This window comes from Alexandromys fortis, unplaced genomic scaffold (assembly GCF_014885135.2).
Source record: "Alexandromys fortis isolate MF-2015 unplaced genomic scaffold, M_Fortis_MF-2015_v1.1 scaffold_72, whole genome shotgun sequence".
In the NCBI taxonomy this organism is placed as follows: Eukaryota; Metazoa; Chordata; class Mammalia; order Rodentia; family Cricetidae; genus Alexandromys; species Alexandromys fortis.
The window spans coordinates 8604868-8622172 of record NW_026067969.1 but is presented as its reverse complement, the minus strand read 5'-3'; the positions used below and the strand labels follow the sequence as shown (position 1 = coordinate 8622172).

The 17305-nt window shown below is 49.3% G+C and overlaps 1 protein-coding gene across 2 annotated transcripts in view; it reads left to right on the top strand.

Moving 5' to 3' along the window:
* The window catches only part of Stxbp1 (syntaxin binding protein 1), a 63659-nt gene that overhangs the window by 33148 nt on the left and 13206 nt on the right, over positions 1–17305 (top strand). For both annotated transcript variants that reach the window (XM_050154953.1, XM_050154954.1), the window contains exons 7-16: positions 2559–2707; positions 5366–5450; positions 6237–6367; positions 7119–7226; positions 8594–8654; positions 9969–10034; positions 10703–10783; positions 13761–13899; positions 14501–14610; positions 16665–16766. In XM_050154953.1, coding sequence (XP_050010910.1) covers positions 2559–2707; positions 5366–5450; positions 6237–6367; positions 7119–7226; positions 8594–8654; positions 9969–10034; positions 10703–10783; positions 13761–13899; positions 14501–14610; positions 16665–16766 — 1032 coding nt within the window. The remainder of the gene's footprint in view (positions 1–2558; positions 2708–5365; positions 5451–6236; positions 6368–7118; positions 7227–8593; positions 8655–9968; positions 10035–10702; positions 10784–13760; positions 13900–14500; positions 14611–16664; positions 16767–17305) is intronic.

Genomic DNA, 17305 nt, shown 5'->3' with positions numbered 1-17305 from the left:
CTGTGTTCCTTATATGTGTCACCACTGATCACCGCTCACTCATCTTGGCTGACTCCTCTAATAACCCCAAGTAGCCATTCCTAAAAGAGGGAGGAGAGGAGGGGCAGAGAGCAGAGCGCCCATCTGCCGCAAAGGAGGCTGTTTTTATTGGCATTAGCCCCAGCTTGTCATGTGCTGAGAGAACAGATGGTCACCTCCGTCATCAGCTGTTAGCATTTCACTCAGCCTCACCCAAAGGTCCCAGCAGCAAGGTTCTTCCCGTGGGGGGAAGAAAAACAGCAGCGAAGCCTTTAGGTTCACAGAGGTGAAGCTGACGGTGAGAGCAGATATAAAATCTATTTGAATATATTTAGGACCTGTCTAAATGTTTCCTCTGGGCAAAAGGCATCAGAAGCCACAGGGTTTATATTCTTCCTGTGGTGATGAAAGATGTCTACTGGATCTTTATGAATCCGCTGCAAAAACTGTAGGGGAGCCTGTGTTAGAGAGCTGTGGGCCTAGGGGCGCAGCTCTGTTGGTAGTGTTTGCCTAGGATGCGGGAAGCCTTGAACTGGGTTTTTATTTTATTTATTTATTTATTTATTTATTTATTTATTTATTTATTTTGATTTTTCGAGACAGGGTTTCTCTGCGGCTTTGGAGCCTGTCCTGGAACTAGCTCTGTAGACCAGGCTGGTCTCGAACTCACAGAGATCTGCCTGCCTCTGCCTCCCGAGTGCTGGGATTAAAGGTGTGTGCCACCATCACCCGGCTTGAACTGGGTTTTTATAAGCTGAGCGTGATGCCACAGGTCTGCGTTCCTAGCACTGGGGAGGTGAATGCAGGCAGAAGGATCTGGAATTCAAGGTTACCCTCAGTACAGAACAAGTTTGAGGTGAGCCAGGGCTACATGAGCCCGAGAGAGAGAGAGAGAGAGAGAGAGAGAGAGAGAGAGAGAGAGAGAGAGAGAGAGAGAGAGAGAGAGAGCGAGCGCACAGGAAGAGGTAGAGCTGGCTTGTCTCCTGCTGGAGAGCTGTATATATTTACTCTCTTCACTTCGAACCCCATCATCACTGAATTAAACAGAATCCAGCTTTAGCACACACAGCATATTTTATTTCAGAAAACATGAGAAATAGTAAGCTTTTTGGTTTCATTTGGTTTCACAGGGTTTCTCTGTGTAGCAGCTCTAGCTGTCCTGGAACTCACTTTGTAGACCAGGCTGGCTTTGAACTCACAGAGATCCGCCTGCCTCTGTCTTCCAAGTGCTGGGATTAAAGGCATGTGCCACCACCACCCAGCAGAGAAACAGTAAGTTTTAAAAATCATTTTTTGCCAGGCATAGTGGCCCACACCTTTAATCCTAGGACTAAAGGCAGAGGCAGGCGGATCTCGTGAATTTGAGACCTGATCTATAGACTGAGTTCCAGGTCAGCCAGGGCTGCATAGAGAGATCTTGTCTCAAGCTAAATAAATGAATGAAATCACTATTTAAGGTAAACAGTCTCATCCTTATGATTCCAGCACTTGGGATTCTGAGGGAGAAGTACCTTAAATCCAAGACCAGCCTGAGCTAATAGTGAGTTCCAAATCATCTTGAACTACAGAGTAAGTCCTAGTCTCAATAATGGAATAAGGGCCTGGAGAGATGGCTCAGCGGTTAAGAGCATTGCCTACTCTTTCAAAGATCCTGAGTTCAATTCCCAGCAACCACATGGTGGCTCACAACCATCTATAATGAGGTCTGGTGCCCTTTCTGGCATTCAGGCATACACACAGACAGAATATTGTATACATAATAAATAAATAAATATAAAAAAGAATTATTTAAAAAATAATGGTAATAATAATAATAATGATGATAATAATAATAATAGTGACCACTTTTAAAATGAAGTCCAGGTAGTTCACACGAGTAAGAACTTGGGAGAATTCTGTTAGCTGCTGTACTCCCTCTTAAAGAGAATTCTCACTTCCACAGCCTTCACCGAAAGGGGTGGGGGGAGGAGGGAGTCTTAGAGCCGTTTGCCAAAGACAGGATATTATTAAACCTATAAAAAGCTCCCTTATTTGCCCACAGTTGTGGCACAAATCTCCAGCTCATCCTTTGTTTATTGAAAGCAAACTTAAACCGACCTATGAACCCTTGCAGTGACCTCCCCCAACATTGTAGTCGGATGCCCCAGGTGCACACAACCTAAGATCCTTGGCATCACACTTCCCTCCTCACGGAAGTCTTCTGCTGGCAAGAAACACCTCAGCTCCTTGAAACCCTTCTCAGAGATCCTCCTGCGTGGGTCCAGGCACCCACCCCTTGTAGCTGTCCAGTACACCCTTCACCTGCTTCATTCTTTTCTCAACTTCATGTCAAGTCCTCGACCTCATACAATTTACTTTTCATTGTGTTTAATGTGTCTTCCCCTAGTATGTGTCTGACTCCTGGGGGGCAGGAATGTTTTGCTCACTAATAGTGGAAGTACCTGGCACTGGGGTACACAGAGGCAGCAGGCTGCCAGGGTGAGGATGCTCCAGCAGTTCAACACTAGGACTTACAGCCCCTCAATGTGTTTTCCTCATAGGTGTATTCCCTGGACTCTGCTGATTCTTTCCAAAGCTTCTACAGCCCCCACAAGGCTCAGATGAAGAATCCTATCCTGGAACGTCTGGCAGAGCAGATTGCAACCTTGTGTGCCACCCTGAAGGAGTACCCAGCTGTGCGGTATCGGGGGTAAGGCAGCATGCTGGGCTGCTCTGGGTGGCATATTTTGTGTCCCACAGGTACCTGAGTTCAATCCCCGGAACCCATGAACAGATAGAAGGAGAGAACCAACTCCACAAAGTTGTCTTCACACCCATACACATGTGCCATGCCTCCACGCACATATCACAAAAATTACAAATAAAAATATTCTGTCAATTATCTTACCTCTTAGCACATCCAGAAAAGAGCATATGTATATTTAGTTACTGAATAATCAAAATATAAACCCCTGTGCCACTGCAGTCATTTCCTGGTTTTTATTCTCTTTGAAATGTTTTCGAACCAACTTCATCTTTGCAGAGGTTTTGAAAGTGAAATACAAAATCAGGCATGACGGGGCACAGCTGTAATTTTAGCATGTGGGTGGCTGAGGCAGAAAGATCAGGAGTTCACAGTTGTTCTCAGATACACAGCAAGTTTGAGGCCAGCCTGGGCTACATAAGACCCTGATTCAAAATTGAGAGAGAGAGAGGGAGGGAGGTAGGTACAGTGAATAATTCTCTAAAGGGCACAGTCTTTGGAGATATGTGTATGTTTGTACATGTGTACACATATGTATGCACATATATACATGCACACACACAAACACACACACACACATATATATATTGGGTTTTTTGAGATAAGGTTTCTCTACAAAGCCATGACTATCATGGAACTCACTATGTAGACCAGGCTGTTCTCAAACTTGGAGATTCACCTGCCTCTGCCTCTCCATATGCTAGGACTAAAGGTGTATGCCACCACCCAGCCAGGTCTTTGAATCTTTAAAAAAGATTTAGTGGGTGTGGTGGTACACATCTTTAATCCCAGCACTTGGGAGGCAGAGGCAGGTGGATTCCTGAGTTTGATGCCAGCCTGGTCTACAGAATGAATTTCAGGGCAGCCAGGCATACACAGAGAAACCTTGTCTCAAAAAAAAAAATGCAGGGAATTGAACTTGAGTCCTCTGGAAGAGAAGTCTACCTTCCTAACCTCTGAGCCATCTCTATAGTCCCCAGTCTGTGGGTTTTATAAAATCATTGACTCGTCACTTCCTGAGTGCTGGGGGCCTTAGAGCTAAAGACACAGTTCCACCCTTAGATGTTCCCGAGGATCAGCGAGCAAGTAATGATGGATCCCAGTAAGTGAGGGATGTGCTCACTGAGGCCCTGCTCACCAGTGCCTTCAAGCAGCAGACCCAAGTGCTAGGGGCATCCACAGTGAGCAAAGCCCTCTAGCCTAGGACAGGGTAGGGCTGTAGAGTGGGCATGTGGCAGGTCTTAAGAGTGGGTGTTGAATTAAGAGCGGCGAGGCTGCGTCCCTGGCCTCTTAATCTCAGGGTCGTGGGTTCGAGCCCCACGTTGGGCGCCACTCTGTTGAATTAAGAGCAGCGAGGCTGCGTCCCTGGCACCCGGCCGCCCACATGGCTAGCTTATGCCCAGAAATAATTACACGGAAACTGTATTCTTTTAAACACTGCCTGGCCCGGCTAGTTCCAGTTTCTTATTGGCTAGCTCTTACATATTAATCTAACCCATTTCTAATATTCTGTGTAGCCCATGAGGTGGCTTACCAGGGAGGATCTTAACCTGCATCTGTCTGGCGTGGGAGAATCATGGCGACTCCTCACTCTGCTTCTTTCTCCCAGCATTCTCTTCTGTTTACTCCACCCACCTATGTTCTAACCAATAAAATGGGCCAAGGCAGTTTCTTTATTATAATTAACCAATGTCCTTCCTCCATCAAGTGGGTTCAGCTTTCAGTAGATGGGTAAGAAAGGGTGAGGGCATTGACTCTGCTGCTGGCGTAAGCAAAGGGCAAGTGTAGTGTGGCATAGTAGCCATGTAGGGCAAGTTTAATATCACGAGACCTCCTGAGGGGTTGGGACAGGAGAGCACATCAGGGCAAGGAGAAGCAGGAGGGGGCTGTGAAGCCAGGTCGCCAAATGCAAGCAGAAGGCCTGGGCTTGAGTGATGGCAGCTCTGGGCAAAAAGGATGGACTGGTCTAGGGAGCAAGGCCTCTGTGCTGCTCAGGCCCAGCAGATGCATGAGGCCAGGGCCGCCAATGTGTGACTCTGAGTGGTTCTGAGGGCCGTGGGCTGAGCCTGCCCTTCTGTCCTGGTCTGCTGAGGCTTGGGTATGCCCATCTTCCTGACACAGTAGCAGGAGCTTGAGCTGGGAACAGAGCGACAGGGACACTGAGGTTTGCGAAAGTGCAGATTGCAGGCCTGTCTTCTAAGAGGCAAAGGGGGTTGAGTGAAATGAAGATTATTTCTGCTTCTACTTCAGCTAGAAGAAGAAACAAGAAAAATCCTTTACAGACTAGGTACTCAGCAGAGCATTTGATTTTTCTTTTTAAACTACATATGTAGCATATGGGTTTGCTTGTTCTTGAGGCAGGGTCTTGCTATGTAGCCCGGGCTGGCCTTAAACTTGTGGTGGCTATTCTTCCCGAGCCTCCCAAGTGCCAGGATTCTAAGCATGAGCTGCCATGCCTCACATCCATGGGTCCATTCTTATGGTAAAATTCTAATATAGAAGAAGCTCCCAGCTCTCCTGCACTGCTGGCGTCCCGCCTGGAGGCTCTTGGCATGTTATTTAGATGCACAGGTGGCTTACCCTCTGTCTTTCTCCTTTGGTCAGGGAATACAAGGACAATGCCTTGCTGGCTCAGCTGATCCAGGACAAGCTGGACGCTTACAAAGCTGATGACCCCACAATGGGAGAGGTAAGCCTGGCCTTGGATGGCGAGGCCCTCATTCTGAGTAAACTGTTTACATGGCCGACCTTGAGCCGGCATAGCCCTGCAACTCACAGAGAGAATGTGAGGGCTACTTCTCCTTCTCCTGCATAGTGATCTCCAGTGAAGTGCCCGTTCCTCTGGGGCAGGCTGACGCAGAAGCATTCAGAATGTCCTGTTTGTCCTCCCAGCTTCAGCCCTGAATGCCCAGTAGCAGACTAGCAAAGACAGCTAGTTGACAACAGGCATTCTCTTCTGTCTATGCAGTGTGCCTCACTGGTTCCACAAGTCCATGCGTATGCTCCACATACGCATAGTTCTCTGCACTCTTAACACATACGGAGTTTTGTGTAACCAACGCTGCCGCTGAGATACAGAGCTGGGGGCTAGGGCGCTGCCCAGAGGCAGAGTGCATGCTTACTTAGTGTGTGTGATACCCTAGCGGATCCCCAGACACAGAGCTCTTCCGTTAGTGCTGTGGACTTGTACTTGGACCCCTCAGTGTTGGGTACTCACTCCAGTTAGTCACCCATTCGTCATGAACTTGTGCTCTGTTGCATACGCTCACTTTGGCCCCAGCCATAGCTTCGGGGCTGTGTCAGGAGGCCCCTGGTAAACTGGCACATCCCCGGCAGGAACTGGTTCTCTTGTCAGGCACCAGGCACAGCACCCACTGAGCTCAATTCCTGTAGCTCTGTAGCAAAGCGGTTCCCTTCATTGGAGCCACTCAAGTTGGTTGCGTGGCTTCTGAAGCATCTCTCTGTTTCTTGCCAGGGTCCTGACAAGGCACGGTCCCAGCTCCTGATCCTGGATCGTGGCTTTGACCCCAGCTCTCCTGTGCTTCATGAATTGACTTTTCAGGCTATGAGTTATGACCTGCTGCCTATCGAAAATGACGTTTACAAGTAAGTAGAAAGTGACAGGGTCCACAGTGACGGGCTCTGCAGATGACTGGGATTCCTCTGCCTAAGGAAAAGGACATGTTTGGGGGTTTTTCACTTTTTACCTTTGTGTGTATGCGTAGTGTGCATGTGTGTCATAATGATAAGCGTATTTGGGGGGACATGCCCTTAACCACGGAGCCATCTCTCCAGTCCTGGTAAAATATTTCATCAGGGTTTCTAACTGACTGTTCTTTGCAGTGGAACTGCTTTCTTCCTTATAAAAATATTACCTGCCTGTAATCTCAGCACTCAGGAGCCTGAGACAGAAAGGTCCTGAACTTTCAGCCCTTCTCCCTTTTGGAATCTCCTTGGGATTCCTGCCCGGACTTCCTCCCGGGTTGTTGGCTTTGGGCAGAGCCCTTTCTCTTTGCCCAGGGAATTACCCTCTTGGTGTTGTCCCAGGTGACCTGGCCAGCTGTGAGGTGGTCAGTGGCATTATGAGCCACGCCCGGAATCAGGTGGCAGCTGAGAACACAGTTGTCATCCTTAGGAACCTAAGGAGACATCTTGGTGTGGTAGTGCACACCTGTGATCCTAGCACTTGGGAGGTGCAGGCTCGAGGATCAAGAGTTCAAGGCCTGTCTTAGCTATTTTAGCTTGGAGCTGGCCTGGGATATACACGAAATCATGTCTCATAAAACCAACAAAACATCCAGAGGGGGCCCAGAAAGTGCCATGGGGAGCCAGGCCACCTAGGTTCTCTCTCCTGCAGATACGAGACCAGCGGCATTGGAGAGGCGCGGGTGAAGGAGGTGCTTCTGGATGAGGACGACGACCTGTGGATCGCGCTGCGCCACAAGCACATCGCAGAGGTGTCCCAGTAAGAACCCTGCCGCACCTTCCCCAGGGTGGGCCCTTAACCCTGGGCTGGGAGTGGCTCTGTACACCTAGCAGCCTGGCAAATGAACTCACCCTCTTGGCACAGCTGCTGACATGCTGTCGAAACTGACTGGTTTCCTGTTCCTTGCATGCGTGCTTTTCCACCTTCCCCAACTTAAGACACCCACCGCTCAGGACAGGCATTCTGAGGACCCTGGGAAGAATGGGTAGCACTCGCAGGGGAGCGCCTCGGAAACATGGGGTGTTGAAGCCAGTCCATCCCACTGTGCACACTGGCTGCCCGGGAGCTGCCGGGCAGGTCTCGCCTGGTCCTCCAACTGAGGCACCCCTTGAGAGAGCTCATGATGTTCCCGTGTGTAAACACGGTTAGGAAGAGACAGCAGACCTTTCCAGAAAGCCACACTCGTCTCCTTCAGCTGGAGTAGCCTCATGAAATCCACGAGGAAAAGTAGGAAGGCTTTGCTCCCTTCGGGGGTTCTGTTTAGGGACGTGGTAACCAAAGCCTTTTGATCACTCAGCCTTAAATACTGAGCTGGGCTGCAGAGATGGCTCAGAGGTTAAGAGCACTAGCTGTTCTTCCAGAGGTCCTGAGTTCAGTTTCCATCAACCACATTTTACCTCCCAGGTACCTATAATGAGATCTGGCGCCCTCTTCTGGCATACAGGCCTACAATGCAGGCAGAGCATTTTATACATAATAAATAAATCTTGAAAAAAAAATACTGAGCCATAGGCTTAGGATGCAGCTCAGAGGCGGAGCTTTTTCCTGCCATTGACACGGCCCTGGGTTCCACCCCCAGCTCCACAAAAATAGTGTTCTAATGGGGGGAGATTTTTTCTTGTTGTTTATTAAGACAGGGTTTCTCTGTGTAACCCTGGCTGTCCTAGAACTCGCTCTGTAGACAAGGCTAGTCTCAGACTCAGAGATTCCCCTGCCTCTGCTAGGATTAAAGATGTATGCCACCATGCCCAATACTGGGGAGGAAATCCCAACCAACATTTCTTGTTACTAAATTTATTTATGACAAGTTGTATACTACATAGATTTGTATTTTCCAAACATAAAACATGAATGTTCCAATATATGTGCATTTGGAAAAGAAAATAAACATGGGTGGACATCCAGTACTGTCCCCCTTGCCCCTTGAGCCATCTGACACACCCTGCTCTGGAGACCAGTGGTTTAGAGGATCAGCGAGAAGAGCATGTATCCTCCACTCTAAACATATACCTCAGTGGGAAGAGATTGCCACCTAGTCCCAAGGAAAACTGCATGTGGCTTCAGTGATCTCTGCAGAGAGCCCGGGACACAGTGCTGAGCATGGCTGCCTCCCCCCCATTTTGCAGGGAGGTCACCCGGTCTCTGAAGGACTTTTCCTCTAGCAAGAGGATGAATACTGGAGAGAAGGTAAGCCCACTCATGTCTTGAAGTCCTGGGGGGGAGGGTTGGCAAGTCACGCCAGTGCTCAGATAACCTGAGGGTCAGTCCCTGTCTTCTCTGTGTCCCCCTAGGGGAGTGGACAGGGCCATATTTCTCCCTCACTAAATGTCTGCTTTATTTTTACATTTAAGATTCATACCTTAAAACAAAACGAAAAAAAACCCCAAGCTCTGGAGCATGAGATGTGGGTCTGTTATAGAGTGCTTGCTTCACAGCACAGACCTTGGGTTCGATCTCCAGCACAACAGACAGGTCCTATCTTTCTGAAAGAGCCCTTGTCTTCCGGTGTCTGTGGACAGCTGCTTTCTCATACCCCGAGGATTAGGATTTACCATTTAGGAGCATAACTGATCTTAAGCCAGGCGAATCATGAGTGCTTTAGCTTGTGGTATACTAAGAATTCATAACCTCACCTACTGAGGTCACCCCGGCTCTGGCCTCTTTTTACTCTGTTAGAAACATCCTGCCCAGCAAGATGTGGTGTTTGCCTTTAATCCCAACCAAGATGGTTCAGCAGGTGGAGGCACGTGCTGCCAAGCCTGTCAACCTAAGCGTTTAGTTCCTGGAAGCCACATGTCAGGAGAAAACTGACTCCTGCAAGCTGTCCCCAAACTGCTCTAAGTGTGCTGTGGTGTTCGTGCATGTGCACTTGCACACAGACTGACTAATTAAAGTATAACTTAAAAGGTTGGAGAGACGGCTCAGTGATTAAGAGCACTTGCTGCTCTTGCGGAGGACCCAAGTGCAGTTCTCAGAACCCACATCGACTCACAACTGTCTGTAACTCCAGATCCAGAGGATCCAATGCCTTCTTCTGGCCTCCACTGACACCCGAATTCAAATGTGCATAAACCCACACTCAGACATGTAGTTGTATAAATCTTTTAAAGTATATGCAATAAAAAATATATCTCATTTTAAAAATTTATAGCTAAACATCAGGGTTTAATTCTCCACCTGTTGACAGTTGTGACTACATTTGTGACCTTTTTGTTGTTGTTGTTTGGTTTTGGTTTTTTGTTTTGTATTTCAAGATAGTGTTTCTCTGTGTGGCTTTGGAGCCTGTCCTGGAACTAGCTCTTGTAAACCAGGCTGACCTCAAACTCACAGAGATTCACCTGCCCCTGCCTCTTGAGTGCTGGGATTGAAGGTGTGCCCGGCCAATATTTGTGTCCTTGAGTGGACCCTTGTGGAGTCTAAAGCGGCTGCTGTCCTGTCACATGCCCTCCAGCTTCACAAGGCTCCATTAGGTCTAGTGACACCGTGCTTCCTTCCCCACAGACCACCATGCGAGACCTGTCCCAGATGCTGAAGAAAATGCCCCAGTACCAGAAGGAGCTCAGCAAGGTACGGAGAAGCCCCTCCCACTTCCCCCTTTCTTCCACCCCCCACCTCCCATTCCCCACCCCTGCCCAGACCATCTGACTGGGAGGAGCTGAGCTGCAGGATTTCCCACGCCATGCCGCTGTCCCAGTCCAGTCATGGAAATCTGCAGATTTTAGACTGAGTTTGCATTAGGAGAGGAAGGAAAGGGAGACTGAAGAAAGGCTGAAACCTCATTTCCTGTCCCGGCCCTCTTCTTCATCTTTTCCTTTCTTTCTTCTCCCTTGCTGTTGACTGGAGGCCTCAGTTCCTCACCTCACAGGCCTTAGCCGGTGCTGGCTGTCCTCACACAGCTCTGGCTTCCCTCAGAGTGGCTGATCAGAGAGAGGGCCAGGGGAGCCTCAGGGCTTCTGTGTCCTGATCGTAAAGGTGAACCTGTATCGCTTACCTGCAGCGTGCTTACCCGCGCTGCACCTGTCCCGTGCTCAGGGAGCTGCTTCTAGAGGGAGGTGTGCCTCATGCCACCCCACCCCCTAAAAGATTTCTCCTTTCTCACCTGTAGGCCGTGAATTACCCCACTCTCCCAATAATACATTTATTTTCTGTTGTAGCTGGGGCATTGGGGTCTTTTTAGTGAGGACGCTCAGTGTCCCGTGAGTCAGTGACTTCACTGAGTCTTGTGCTTTCCCTAGTATTCGACCCACCTGCACCTTGCTGAGGACTGTATGAAGCATTACCAAGGCACCGTGGACAAGCTCTGTCGTGTGGAGCAGGTAGGGCTGTCTTCCTTTCCTTTTTGCATGGCAGAACTCCTGCCCTGCAGTGTGATTGTGATTCACCCCATAATGTTAACCTCTGACCTCGAACATCTTTCAGAATCATAGGATCTAGAGAAGGCGAGCCCATGACCCCGGCTGTCTCAGCTGTAGGGCCAGTTTGGCTCCGCTCTGGCGGGTAGGGCCTAGATGCATCTGGAGTGCTGTGCCACTTGGATTTTGCATGCCTGGCTCTTTCCAACGGCTCTGCTTTTCCTGGAATGGCAGAAGACAGTCCTGAGGAGTTGTGAGCCTGGCCGGGCCGGCTGATGTTTGTGTTCTCCTATGTCCTGGTCCCGCTATGATGAGACCAGTTTTGGAGCCCGGGATGCCAATGCTGCAGCAGGGCCTGAGTCCTCCCGAAACATTGCTAGTCACAGGCTTAGGGGTTGAGTTTAGACAGACTTCTGCCATTGCGGGTGTGTTTGGTGTCCTCCGCATCCTTTTCCCTACTGGCTAACTCAGCACAGACATCATTTTCACCTGTGTAGAGTACCCAACCCAGAAACGTGGCAAAGCCACTAAGCTGTGTGACAGCTGTTTTGTCGCTGATTTCCAGCCCCTGGGTTAGAGGTCTCAGCTCAGATCCACTCCTCACATAGACCAACAGCCCTTGTGCTCTGAGCCATTCTCCTAGCCTGTCAGCTTCTAAGGAAGGAAGAAGACACTGGAAGATTTGAAGTGCCAGACTTGGTGGCATAGGCCTGTAACCGCAGCTGCCTAGGAGACTGAGCCAGGAGGAGCATAGGTTTCAGGGTAGCCTGGACAACTTAGTGAGACCCCATCACACCCACCTCACCCCCACCAAAGCCATTCTGAAGGCTTTATAGAAAAACATCAGCTCGTGCTCAGTGTGGGGCTGAGATCGTCCTCTTGGCTCGGTGTGAGAGGCGCAGTGTAGGTTTGCATGCCCTGTCCAGTAGTGTTGACTGGGTTAGAAGGGAAGCAGCCCTCCCTCCAAAACTGCACCCATTTCTCAGGCAGTCTCCACAAACGCGCTCCCCCCCCCCCCAAGAGCTCAGCCATCTAGAAAGCAAGTTATAGCACGTCAATAAGAACAAGTTCAGGCCAGGGTTACACAAAGAAACCCTGCCTTGAAAAATCAAAAAAAAGGGAAAGAAAGAAAGAAAAAATAAAAAAGCAAGTCCTGATTAACTTTGGGAGCACAATTTTTTTGAAGTACTTAAAAATATTAAGAAGTATTAAGCTGGTTATGGTGGTGCACACCTGCAATCCCAGTACTCAGGAGGCAGAGGCAGGTGGATCTCTATGGGCTTGAGGCCAGTCTAGTCTACATACATTCTAGGACAGCCAGAGGTATATAGTGAGACCCTGTCTCTAAAAACTAAAAAAAAGGGCTAGGTGGTGGCAGCAATGCTTGCCTTTAGTTCCAGCACTCAGAAGGCAGAGGTAGGTGGATCTCTGTGAGTTCAAGGCCAGCCTGGTCTACAAGAGGTAGTTCCAGGACAGCCAGGGCTACACTGAGAAACCCTGTCTTGAAAAACAGAAACAAAAAACCAAAATCAAAATTTGGTAATGGCTCAGTGGTTAAGAGCATTACCTGCTCTTCTAAAGGTGCTAAATTCAATTCCCAGCAACCACACAGTGACTCACAATCATCTGTAATGAGATCTGGTGCCCTCTTCTAGCCTGCAGGCATACATGCAGACGGAACACTGTATACTTAATAAATAAATTTTAAAAAAATAAAAAAGATTGAATTAGTTACGAGTTGCGTTTCCCTGAGCTTAGAGAATATGCCTAGGACTGGCAGAATGGCCCAGCAGATAGAAGTGCTTACTGCCAGCCTGGCAGCCTGAGTTCAGTCCCTGGAACCAAGGTGATGGAAGGAGGATGAACCTCACAAGCTGTCCTCTGACCTCCACTGTGCACCTGGCACTCACACTAACATGACACATAAACGTGTGTGTGTGTGAGTGTATATGTGTGTGTGTTATGTGTGCATGTGTGTATATGAGCGTGTGTCTGTGAGCATGTGTGTGTGTGAGCATGTGTATGAACATGTGTGTATGTGAGTGTAAGTGTATGTGTGAGTCAGTGTGTGAGTATGTGTGTGAGTGTGTTTAAAACGAGACTGGGTATGGTTCACACTTTTAATCTCAGCATTAAGGAAGGAGAGGTAGGAGGATTTCTTGAGTTCAAGACAAGCCTGGGCTAGATAGTATGCCCCAGTTCAGCCAGAGTTACGTGGTGAGACCCAATCTGCTTTCTTCCTGCTGAACACTGGTGAGAGGCCAGGGAAAGGAGTCCTGCCTTCCTCAGACCACACCTGAACGTGAGGTCACCGTTTGTGTAAACTCCTGGGGTCCCGAGAGGAAAAGGAGCCCCCGGTACCATCCTGGCTACCGAGCATGCTGTGGCTGTGTGAAAACAGGAATGGGTGCTCCTGTTGCTCCTCACTCGGGCTGTGAGTGGCACCGGTGCCTGTGCCCATTCCAGGCTTTCCATCTGTTTCCCATCACCCTTTCTGTCCTCCCAGCATTGGGAGTCCTTCCCTCATTTCTCCTCACCCTTGAAAGGCTATAGGAAGATGAAAACCGGAGCGCCCTCTGTGCCAGGAGTCGGGCTATAGAGTCCAGCCATGTAGCGGCACCTTGAGATGTCAGTTTTCATGGGTGGGAAATGAGCCCTAAATCCCTCACAGGGTCAGGTGTCTATCAGGTTTAGGTCCCCTGGTGTCCCCTTGCAGGAAACAGCACACTTTTACTCCAGTGTGACCAGTTACCAAGCCTGCTCTCTCAGGGCTCTTGTGCATAGCCATCTGGCTTATGCCAGCCCATTCCTGGAGGAGCCCAGCACACAGCCTGCCCCTGCCACACCAGAGTTAGGCATTTATAGATCACAAACTTGCTGAGAGTCACCACTTGCCCAGACGGTCATCAGAAATAGGGCCAGCCTGGTGTGTTTTCTCCAGGACCTGGCGATGGGCACAGATGCCGAGGGGGAGAAAATCAAGGACCCCATGAGAGCCATTGTCCCCATCCTTCTGGATGCGAACGTCAGCACTTACGACAAAATCCGCATCATCCTCCTCTACATCTTCCTGAAGAACGGTAGGAGCAGGAGGAAGAGGCACCCTGGGCGGGGAGAACCGGGCGGGGGAACTGGAGTGGGACCAGGTCAGGTGCATCACAGACTGAGCCTGCTCAGCAGCCTGATGGACAAGAAGCAGGTGACACAGACAGAGCCATCTGACTTTTCCTGACAGTTTGCTAGCACTCAGTCTGCCAGGGGTTTGCAGGTGGCCTCTCATTAGTAGTTGAGACCTTCCTGTAACAGCTGGTATTCAAGTGTGCAATCCTTTGTGAGGTAGAGGCAGGGGTATCAGGAGTTCAAGGGCAGCCTAGACTGCGAGACCTATCTAAAACAGTTGTTCACCCATGCCATTGTACAAAAAACGGGTAATGAGGCTTTCTTGCCTGGTGTGACTTTGGTCAGGGTGAAAGTGAGGAAAGACTGCTGGGAAGCCAGGTGGATGGGAACAGACGGGGGGTGGGGGGCAGATCCCCAAGGGGCTGAAGTAGGGTGCAAGCTTATTCTGAGCCTACCGTAGATGTGGCTGACAGAGCACTATCTGGAACTCCGAGAAGGAGAAGGGAAGCCATTGGGTGGGAACGGCAGGGCTAGGTGTATGACAGGAGTCTTGTTTTTCAGGCATCACTGAGGAGAACCTAAACAAACTCATCCAGCATGCCCAGATCCCCCCGGAGGACAGTGAGATCATCACCAACATGGCTCACCTTGGTGTGCCCATCGTCACGGACGTAAGGGCCAGTTTGTAGGCAGGGAGGTTGTGGGAGGTTGGCATTCATGATTGACAGTCCCCATGATGTGGCTGTGTACCACCCTCAGCACCAAGAAAGGGGAAGAGGGAGACGGACGGAGGGAGGGGGGAGACAGAAGAGAGAATAGGAGAGACAGAATCAGAGATGAGGGCAGAAAGGACAATGAATTCAAAGTCAGGAACTAGACGTGTGTCTAGAAGTCACACGGTCTCTAAACTGAGCCATCTCTGAACGCATCTGAAATGGGCCACCCAGTTTTCCCATCACAGCTCATGTGACCTTGCTTCATCACCCCCTGTGAGGGTGGCAGCATCACCTGATCAGGTGAGCCTGTCACTCACGCTAACCTGTAGCAGTGAGGTGACTGAGAGTGACATCAGGCAGATGGTTCAGAAGGTAGGGGCTACACCGTGCGCTCTGAGATGGTGGGCAGAAACTCCGTTTTGGGCAGTGCCATGAATCCCAGGCGGAGGAGCCCCACTGTGTGTCTCCCCCTGGAGGCAGACAACCCATGGAGCAGGGCTGGCAAAACCAACTGGGATCTTCAAGAGGGACTGGGTTCCATTGACCTGACAGTGACTGCAGCTGGCAGGTGTCTTTATAACTTGGGTCACAAAGGCTTGAAACAGTGGAACTGATTCACCTAGGACAGCCCATGCTGCTGGCACGAAGCAGAAACCCAACTAGTCATGCCCAACTAGTGTGTTCTCATTAATAGACAGCTAATTTTGTTTTGTTTTGCTTTTTAAGACAGGGTTTCTCTGTGTAGCCCTGGCTGTACTGAAACTTGCTCTGTAGACCAGGCTGGCCTCAAACTCACAAAGATCCACCTGCCTCTGTCTCCCAAATGCTGGGATTAAAGGCGTGCACCACTACCACCAAACTAGCAAATTATTTTTAACTACCTTTTTGTTTGTTTGTTTGTTTGTTTGTTTGTTTGTTTTGAGACAGAGTCTCACTCTGTAGCCCAAGACTGGTCTTGAATTCATAATAATACCCTGACTTCAGCCTCCCAGTGTTGGGATTATAGGTGTGAGTCACCATACCAGTGTGGATTTTTAAGATGTTTTTGATCACAGCATTTACATGTTTTTTTTTTTTTTATTTATTATGTATACAATGTTCTGTCTGTATGCCTACAGGCCAGACCTCATTACAGATGGTTGTGAGCCACCATGTGGTTGCTGGGAATTGAACTCAGGACCTTTGGAAGAGCAGGCAATGCTCTTAACCACTGAGCCATCTCTCCAGCCCCGCATTTACATGTTTGAACTCCTGCTTTAGTCACTGTTTTGTTGCTGTGAAGAGACGCCATGATCAAGGTATCTCATAAAAGAGAGCATTCAAGTGGCTTACAATTTCAGAGGTTTAGTCCATTGTCGTCATAGCAGGGACCAAGGCGGCAGGCATGCCTGATGCTGGAGAAGTAGCTGACCCAGGGGCTGAGTTAGGGGCTGGGTCTGGCATGGAATCTTGAGACCACAAAGGCTACAGCCAGTGACACACACACTTCCTCCAACAAGGCAATAACTCGTAATCCTTCTAGGTTTTTCAAATAGCGACACTCCCTGGTACCTAAGCATTCAAATATATGACCGTTCTGATTCAGACCACCACAGCCCCATTTGCTGCTCTTCATGGTTAAAGGTCCATGCTTTGAGCTGGGCATGGTGGCTTTAATACCACATTCTTAATCCCAGCACTTGGGAGGCAGAGGCAGGCAGATCTCTGTGAGTTCGAGGCCAGGTCTACAAAGTGAGTTCCAGGATAGCCAGAGCTATTTCACAGAGAAACCCTGTGTTACTAAACAAAACAGTAGAACAACAACAACAAAATAGAAGCACATTTTCTCAAGTACCCCTTGTTTTCAGAGTTTCTTAAAGAGGTTCATCTTGGGGGCTACACTAGGCAGAACCTCTCCTTTAATTTTCATTGTCAGTGCTAATTCCGAAGAGGGTCCTTGAGGGAATTTCCAGGTCACTGAGCCCCAGGTGGTTCTGATTGGAGCCTGACTGCTGTGTGCTTGCTTTCAGTCCACATTACGCCGCAGAAGCAAGCCGGAGCGGAAGGAGCGCATCAGTGAGCAGACCTACCAGCTCTCGCGATGGACCCCGGTCATTAAGGACATCATGGAGGTCAGTTGGGGTATGGCAGCAGGAGCCAGGGCTGCTCTTCAGGTGGTCCAGGTTCTAGCACCCCTGTTCTCGGGTAGCAGTGACATCCTGTGATTTAGTTCCTATAGGGTGAGTACCCAGACCTCAGGGCTCTGTCAGTCCTCCCAAGCAGCCAGCTCTGAAGACTCATTAGCAACCATGAGACTGCATCACTGTTGCTGTGGTGAAACACACTCCTGCACTCAGGAGGCAGAGGCAGGGGCTCTGTGTGAGTTCAAGACCAGCCTGGTTTATAGAGTGAGTTCTAGACATCCAGGACTGTTACATAGAGAAATCCTGTCTCGAAAAACAAACAAAAAACAAAAAAAAAATGGGGCTGGAGAGATGGCTCAGAGGTTAAGCCTGCTCTTCCAAAGGTCCTGAATTCAATTCGCAGCAACCACATGGTGGCTCACAACCATCTGTAATGGGGTCTGGTGCCCTCTTCTGGCCTGCAGGCATACACATAGACAGAATGTTGTATACATAATAAATAAATAAATAAATTAAAAAAAATGAAA